Source organism: Sycon ciliatum, chromosome 2 (genome assembly GCF_964019385.1).
Source record: "Sycon ciliatum chromosome 2, ocSycCili1.1, whole genome shotgun sequence".
Lineage (NCBI taxonomy): Eukaryota > Metazoa > Porifera > Calcarea > Leucosolenida > Sycettidae > Sycon > Sycon ciliatum.
In genome coordinates, this window is record NC_088644.1 from 10,142,403 (window position 1) to 10,150,852 (window position 8,450).

Consider the following 8,450-nt stretch of genomic DNA (forward strand, 5'->3'; position numbering starts at 1 on the left):
ACAGCACCGGAAGAAAAACGAGCAAAATTGGCTGTGAAAACAGTCTACATGTAGTACTACAGTCTAATGTCATAAAATGGCTGTGAATAGAGTCTAATGTCGTAGAGCCACCTTGGTTGGAGTACAGCTAGTGTACAGCCTAGTGTACTTGAGATAATACAATTCCTGGGAAGTGTGAGTTTGAATACACCAGAAAGCATATGGCCGGCGTCATTAAATTAAGTTACATAGTGTGTAGAGCACTGTAGTAGAGTGTCGGACCTCCTCTCATACGTTATGCCGCCACAGCGTCCAGCTGTGTTTGGACGGAGAAGGTCATACTGCTACTAGTACTACTACTAGCGCCATGGTGGATAGCTGGCTGCTTTGCCGGTTAGCAAGACTCAAGAGTACAATGTCATGTACATGTAACCCCCTGGGGTTACATTGTGGGTGCTCTTGCTGTTACTGACTGTGTGTGGGTCATGGAAGATAAACAGCAAGCCGGGTTGTCCGAATCGGCTGAACTTGGAAACACACTTTACTGCATTGTTGGAGACTTCATCATTTCTCTAAGTACAATGTTGGATGATCCGACGATCAGAAACCTACTGCATGCTGATGAAGAGACTGTTGCAAGCCAGCGGTTAGCTGCCACCAACAGGTGCATGCCGATTTGGCAATTTCCTAGTTATAACGGTCAGTTACGACCGCTTTACATGTGTTCGTGCCCGACGAGTCCCGGCCAATAGTGCAATGCTCTACAGTTCTTGGCACGGACTTTGCGTTTCATGGCATGCCATCGACGTCAACTGTACTACTTGTCCTCACTGCTGGCTTTCATGGATATTTTTATTATCCTGTATTGGAACACCAGGTAGAGGATCAAGAAGGCAGCACAACCTGGCAATGTACAGTGTACGTACAATCAAGAGTATAATAAGCCCCGGAGGCGTAGTATCAGTATCTCCGTTTCAATGGCAGGCACTACGGGTAGCAAACTACATGTGCCCACGGCTAGCTAGCTGGAACTAATACACGTACCTGGAAATCACCTGGATATTATGACCTTGGCTTCAAGTAGATGATCTGTTGTGCAGCAATTTGTCAGTGGTGCCCGGGTTTATTGGCTACTGTCTGTAGTACAGTTGTACTCGCAGGCCCTGCCTCAAGGTGGAAGTTTGCAGTGCCATGCACGTATCATTACTTGCAGTGATTGTGGTATTCTTTATTTTACTTCAACAAGCGAACAGGCAATGATGCCTTCTCACCAGACAACGGCTGGCTCTTACAGAATGGTGTCAAATTATTAATGATTAGGGGCCATCCGTAATTATCGATCTTTTTCACGAAACGAAAAAGTTTCGTTTATGGGTGGGTGGGTAGCGACCGGTTTCGTTTTGAAAAAACATCGAAAGCGGAAAAATCAACGCTCACTGCATGCATTGATACATGCATACATTGTGTAGATCTACATCGAAGTAGATCGACAGTATAGTAGACTCTACGTCGCGCGGCCAAGCGAGTGCTGCATGGATGCACTGATACCACTCTGTACTCAGTGCAGTGAGTTCCTTTCGTCCTCGGATGACTTCTCCGACGAGGACCTACAGTTTTGTTTGTAGCAGTCATCATGGTCATTCACTCTGGGACCGACGACAGATAGATAAATACTTCGTTCCAGCCGCCGATGCAAGAGAATTTCAAATTACGGAGCGGGGCGAACGCCGCAAGTAAATTCTCACGCAAATATGGGGAGCGCCAGCCGCTGAAGACGATGTCGTCGTAATGTACCTGGAAGAATCTGATCGTGCTTGTGGTGGGGAAGCCATGGAGAGTGATCCCCGTGTCGACAGTCTTCCAGAGACGGAAAATTAGGCCATCGACTTTCTACGTACCTGATTGACGGCAGCGCAGCGCGGCGTGCGTGCGACCTTACGGAGCTTTCCGACAGCGATTCTGGGGCGATGCTGCTCTCATTTGCGAGCGAGGCACGACCACTGAAGTCTGTGATAGCTATAGCTTTTGTTTCCCGCGGCTCCGAAGTCGACTTGTTTTGGCAGTATCATGTCAATGTCGAAACTCTGACGATTTGCAAGTGTACAATTCCCGTGTTAGAGGTGTAGAGGTGCCAGCAGCGTATGTGTGTGGTAGGTGAAAATAAATGTTTCCATGGTCAAGAAGTAGTACCAGACTTCCAAGAAAACATAACTAACGTTGTTACTTACTTGCACATTCACACAAAATGTGGCCTCGCTGTGTTGTAACAGCCAATCAAGATCATTTTCTGCACAAAGTCTCAAGTCAATATTATTAATTGTTTCGTTTCAGGGGGGTGGGTGGGTGGGGGTGGGTCATAACTAAACTTTTTCGTTTCGTGAAAAAGATCGATAATTACGGATGGCCCCTTACCGGTATGACGATAACACTTGAAAATACCGCCATTCCGGCAACAGGCTCTCAGCTGCACCAAATATATAAATAAAGAACTTTGCCAATATTTCGCCCATTGGGCATCAGGAATGGCGGTATTTTCAAGTGCAAGAAATACGCTGCAATGGAGTTTGGGAATTCTGAAGAAACATTATGACGAAAGAGAAAGACCAAGGAACTACAAGTTACGCTATACTGTCCACTAACACCACCAGTTACTAAACAATCAGCTCATGCGATAACATTGCACGACGCTGACCGACGGTACTGACGTTCTACAACTAACTGGCTATCAGCTCTAGCACATCTTGGATGCGCACTCCAACAGCCTTCCAACTTGGAAGGTTCTAAGTTATAGAAATAACATAAGGAGGGGAAGTTCCTTGGTCTTTCTCTTTTTGTATAAATTAAACCTTGGCTCTCCATCTGAGTACAAACATTATGACGATAACTTAAAACACTGGGTATGAGGTACATGTACATTGTACATGTAGAGAAGAACAATTGAAAATAGTTCTCATACAAATGTACGTGTACACACATGTACATGTACATTGTTCATGACTGGAATGGGTACGGGTGGGTTGTGTGACTTACAATGTATGAAGTGTGTCGAAACAAGGCGAAACCAAGAGCGAACGTGTGCAGTCTGGTCCATACTACAGTAGTACTGTTGTCATGTTATCAAAGTAATAATCCGCAAGGGAAACAGCATTGCCCCTCACCTTGCAACCGCGCATCGCTCTACCAGGGCCATGATTTGCATGTTTCATGTGCTGCCAGTTCAATGGTTAGGAACTTAGGAACTTGGTCGTGCAAAATCCCTGATTGAGACTGAGGCCCAGTGAGGGTAATAGCTTCACAGGAAATCACTGACAAGAGAAGTGACTCCCTCTGGAGTCTGGGGCCTTCGATCATTCTTCCCATGCAAGTACATGTAGTACATAAAAATAAGGAACACGTGGAGGAGTGTAGCTCTACCTTCCGTACCACATGCCCAATGGCTATGCCAATGCCAATGGCTATGCCAATGGCTATGCCAATGCCAATGGCTATGCCAATGCCAATGCCAATGCCAATGCCAATGGCTATGGTGCCTGCAGTCGTAATCAGCGAAGGAGAAGGTTTAGAGTTTAGTTATAATTATGCGAATCGCCTGTTGATTTGGCCCGAAAGGCTAACATGATAATCCCATACAAATTACATTGTCACCATCCGAGTTCAAAATTACATTGTATGCGTACAATGTATAGTAGTTACATGGGTGCATAACAATAGAGTTGCCTTTTCACTGTTTTCGGTGTTTCACTATTGGCATGTGCGGGATTCCCTGGCCATGTGGCCTGGCACAAGCGAAACTTCCTAACCCGCAGGTGCGAACTTTACTAAGTCTTACTTTACAATAGTATGTGAATACGTACATGTACATGAATTGTACATGCGGGGTTCACTCTATACTTTTTAGCAGGTCACAACAACCCTCCGGTCCCATTTCAGGCCATGTGGGTCATTTGAAGAGGACCACCCATCGCACTCGTACTTCTACTCAACAGTGGGCCCCCTTTTTGTGGCGAGCAGTTCAAGTTCACTGACAACTCGTAAGTGGTATTATCCGAGAGTGCTACCCCCCCCCCCCCCCCCCCCGAGGGGTGCAAGGGTAATATGTATGCACTAATATCAATAATGGTATCATGTACTAGTCTACTTTAGTTTAGAGAGAGAAAAATGACACGGGTTCGCGTACAGGGCGGGTCAAGAACCGCCTTTCCTCTTCCGTGGGACACCACTACTCCATGATCAGGCGTCAGCTGCGGCTCTTTCAAACGATGGGGAGGATAGATCGAATCCACCAACCACAGGCCAAAGGACCTAGAAGTAGTAGAAGTAGAGTTAGTTAGCTCGTCGTGAAGTGCCCTGAGTAAAGTCCACACACACCGTGACATGTCGGTCCATGGATACTTTTCACGTTGAGTGCATGATGTACATGCACATACACTCATGGTGTTAGGTAAACACACATGTATACTCTGGCTAAATTATTTATTTAAATAACCGACGAGGAGACAACAGTCGTAAAATAGCAATGAAAAATATCAATTGTGCACTCATAATCATGTATAAACAATTAAAATGAAACAATTCCAGAACGTTTTCGTGTGACCATCATCAGTGGAACATCGTCACATAGCAAGAATCACTAAAACAACCAGTTATATAGCTAGAGTAACATGAAAAGAAGCGTGAGAATGCAGCACAGCTAGCGGTTATGCATAACGCGTGTAGTGTGAACCTTTGCAGTGTATCTGAGAATTTTTAAATAATACACACTCACCAGTTTTTGTTCACACGCACTCACAGCTGCCACATTCATCTACTGCTACCATTCTCAGATACACTGCAAAGGTTCACACTACACGCGTTATGCATAACCGCTAGCTGTGCTGCATTCTCACGCTTCTTTTCATGTTACTCTAGCTATATAACTGGTTGTTTTAGTGATTCTTGCTATGTGACGATGTTCCACTGATGATGGTCACACGAAAACGTTCTGGAATTGTTTCATTTTAATTGTTTATACATGATTATGAGTGCACAATTGATATTTTTCATTGCTAAATTATTTATGCTTTTAATACTTGTCCCCTCTATGAACTAACTTTAAAAATGTAGGATCATGTCGCCACGAAATTTTGAACTCAAGCTTGAAGTAGCCACGAAAGTAGGAGCTCTGGTCTTCTGATATGGAGACACATGTTTTGAGTGTGTGAGCCATGGTTCAACAGTGTTAGTACTCGAGCAGCAGCATCATCAATCAGACCGGAGGGAGGCAAATGCTTCTAATGGAATGATCCACTTGAGACAACTTCACCGCGCAGCTTGTGGCGTCAGCCGGAAAACAGGACAGATGAATGCAGCGCAGATGAAACAATTTTCTTCGTTGTAGTATCGAACATAGAGAGAGAGCGATTGGCCTGGAGACTGGAGAGGCTGCACTTGGATTTCACCATGCTCAGTCGTTGCTGAAACTAGTGAAAGGTCAACGGTAGTGTGTTGTGCAGTGAAAACAGCCAACCATACACCAGGCAATGAATCTGTAATGTCATAATAACAATTAGCTGTCAATGCACTTCTAGTTCTGCACACGTATCATGCCCTTCCTAGATCCTACCCTGCAACACAAGCGAGCGGGGGCAGGAGGGATGAATGCGCTGGGCTCCAGAACAACACTCTCTCATACTCAAGATGCCTGCATATTTCGTCCATGCACGCCTGGCATGGGCATTGCCACTCACGTCATGATCATGATGACCGCCCCCTCAGAACAGACAATACCTCAAATGGACTGCAATACATCCACATGCCAGACTGTGGCGATCTAACCAAAACAATCACACAAACTGCAATCTTTTTAAAAGTCACTAGTGCTAGAATATCTAGCCCAGCCTAAAAATCATAGGGATGGATCTTTGGTGGCTGCAAATGCATGTATATCAGGAGATTGTTAAGAGCGGTATTCATTTCTCAACGGTAGGAATGTCGCTGGTAATTCTGAGGTTTGCAAATTGAAGTAAAAAAAGCTGCAAAGCTGCATTCCTAACAGTAAAAATAATGGCGTAAGTGTATGTCAAGGCTCAGCCATGCATCTACTTAGGTTCAAGGCAAAAAGGGATGGAGTTTGTGTTCAAGTGAACCATAGACGTATGGATAACGCTAATAGACAGGGTACATAGTCATTGTGCCTTAGACTGCACTGCCCTCACTAGTGTGCCACGAACAATCAAAGAATATGTAGCCATTTTTGTCATTTCAAAGGCTAAAACAAGAAATACTCTGAGGAAACCAGACCATGCCAGGAAGCATGCTGGTATGTGTTGTGCACTGTGAGCTCTCACTCAGTATGTAGCATGGCATTCAAGACTCAGAGTTGCCCCAAAAACACACCTGTACAATCCTGCACAGGAAAGAATTATGCATGCATTCCTGCACTGCTGGAACAGCTAGCTGAGTCATCACACTGGATAAAGCCAGTGTTGTACTCTGCTCCACGCCACACCTGCAGCATGGGACACATCAATTTTCTCTGCATGAGAAATGTGTCGAATTCTCATTGCAAATCAACCAGCTTTTCTCAATGTTTCCATTCTCGGACAATGCGATAATTCTTGTTGTAGTTGTTGTCCCAGAACTCCTTACTGTCAACGGTGTAGCGCACAGCAAACTGTGCAACGACAAACGATGAGCGCGCTGAGATGGCAATAGGTCCCCGACCGAACGTTATCCCCACCGCAGGCAGTTTGTAGGTGAACGTAAACAGGTCGAGCTTTTCGTCCAGCGACCTGGAGTATTTCCCAATGACTTCCACGCAGTTCTCCCAGTTGTCCACAGTCAGTCTGATTTTCACACTTTTGTAATAGGCTACGTTGGCCACGCGCACTAAGCCTAACACATCTCCATGCTCACTGACTGACAGGCGCTCCAGGCACACCATGTTCGCTTCCAAGCGGGCGGAGAAATCCGTGCTTGACCAGGGCTGCGGACAATCCAAGTAGTACTTCATGGGAATGAGTCCATTGCTCGTCAGTGTGCTGGCTCCATCACTGGGCCCGGATTCGGCATTGCTCTTGCTCGACCGCCGCGCTTGCGCAAACTCGTCATCCGACAGGTCGTCATAAGATAAATTTGATGACACATTGATGCGGCTGTTTCCTATGCCGGCATTGCAAATGTTCTCCGGAGCGCTTCTATGCCGACGCAAGGGATGTCCACATTGGTAATGAAATACAGATACTAGTGGCAGGCCGCGCTCGTCTCCGAAAACTACTGATCGTGTCTGCTGACGGATTTTGACTGTCACCTCGCTGTCAGAGTCGACAGTAGTTTTCCTGCGATCGTTTGGTGCCGAGCGTGATCTCTGAAGTTTGGTTGCGCCGCCAGAGCCCGAGCGCAGTATACTACGCAGCGGCGAACGACTTGTATGTCCCGAAGATACGGACGTTGATGTTTCTGACACGGTGACGATCGATCCCGCTGTTGCCGTTTCTGTAACAGCTGATCGGCACTCGTACGTGTACGACGAGCTGCTGGTGCGTTCGACATGGCTCGATCGGGAGAAGAATTCCGGTGAACTGTCACAGCTGCTGCCGCTGAATCCGACAGGGCTTGGTGGCGAGTAGATGTTATTTCTCGCTGACGGGATGGCGGTGAAGTGTAGAAGTCGAGGGACACGTGGTTCATGATTTGAAGCACCACCCGTTGTTGAGGATGAACTGTTTTCAGGCAAGGAACGACGACCACCAGCTGCTGCTGTTGGACCAGTCAAATGCGATAGGCTGAGATCGATAGCCCGGAGAGGCCGTAATCGAGTTTTTTCGTCTTCCTCGTCATGTCGAGCTCGGTGAGATAGGTGGAAATGAGGCTTCGCCGAAGAAATCTCACCTCCACCTTCCATTAGCATTGGCATTGCAGTGTTTCTATCCTAGCTCGTTGCTAACAGCGGTTCCGTTCACCCACTGACCTAGATTAGAAAGACAGTCAACCCAGCACAGCGAGTGTGTGCTGGGTGGTTTTATACCACGGCAAATTACTGGTAGTGTTACTGCACACACTCTCCCTGTTACAGCGTCCATAGGCCATGCCGCTATCAGTGTTTGCTCGCGAGCTGACATGCAGTGCACTAGTGGGCGACCACTACGCTGGGACATACATGATTGTAGATCTACATGTAGGTCGGGCACTGAGCTGACTGCTGTAGATCTTGTCGCCTTGAAAACCTTCGTCGTCTGTTCACCTGGTTCACTGCTGCTCGACATCTCCACGAGGGCTGCCAGTGCTCTCAGCTGATGTTGCGGGCGTGTTTCCGGTCCATTCAGTGATTCACGACCATGCATGCTGTCAAGTGCCATGCTCACATACTCGTCTTGAGCACCACATAAACAGGACTTGCGACACTTCCCTAGTCCAAGAGCTAGGCTACAAGTCCTTGGCTTTGGGCTATGGCGAAATCCAGAAACCACTGAGCAGATACTGGGCATGGGATA

General features: G+C 46.7%; 1 protein-coding gene across 1 annotated transcript; it reads right to left on the reverse strand.

Moving 5' to 3' along the window:
• Positions 1–5,746: 5,746 nt before the first annotated feature.
• On the reverse strand, positions 5,747–8,119 carry LOC135808603 (uncharacterized). The gene has a single exon (XM_065321819.1). The coding sequence runs from the start codon at positions 7,871–7,873 to the stop codon at positions 6,542–6,544; it is 1,332 nt and encodes a 443-aa protein (XP_065177891.1). The 5' UTR covers positions 7,874–8,119; the 3' UTR covers positions 5,747–6,541.
• Between the last annotated feature and the right edge of the window lie 331 nt (positions 8,120–8,450).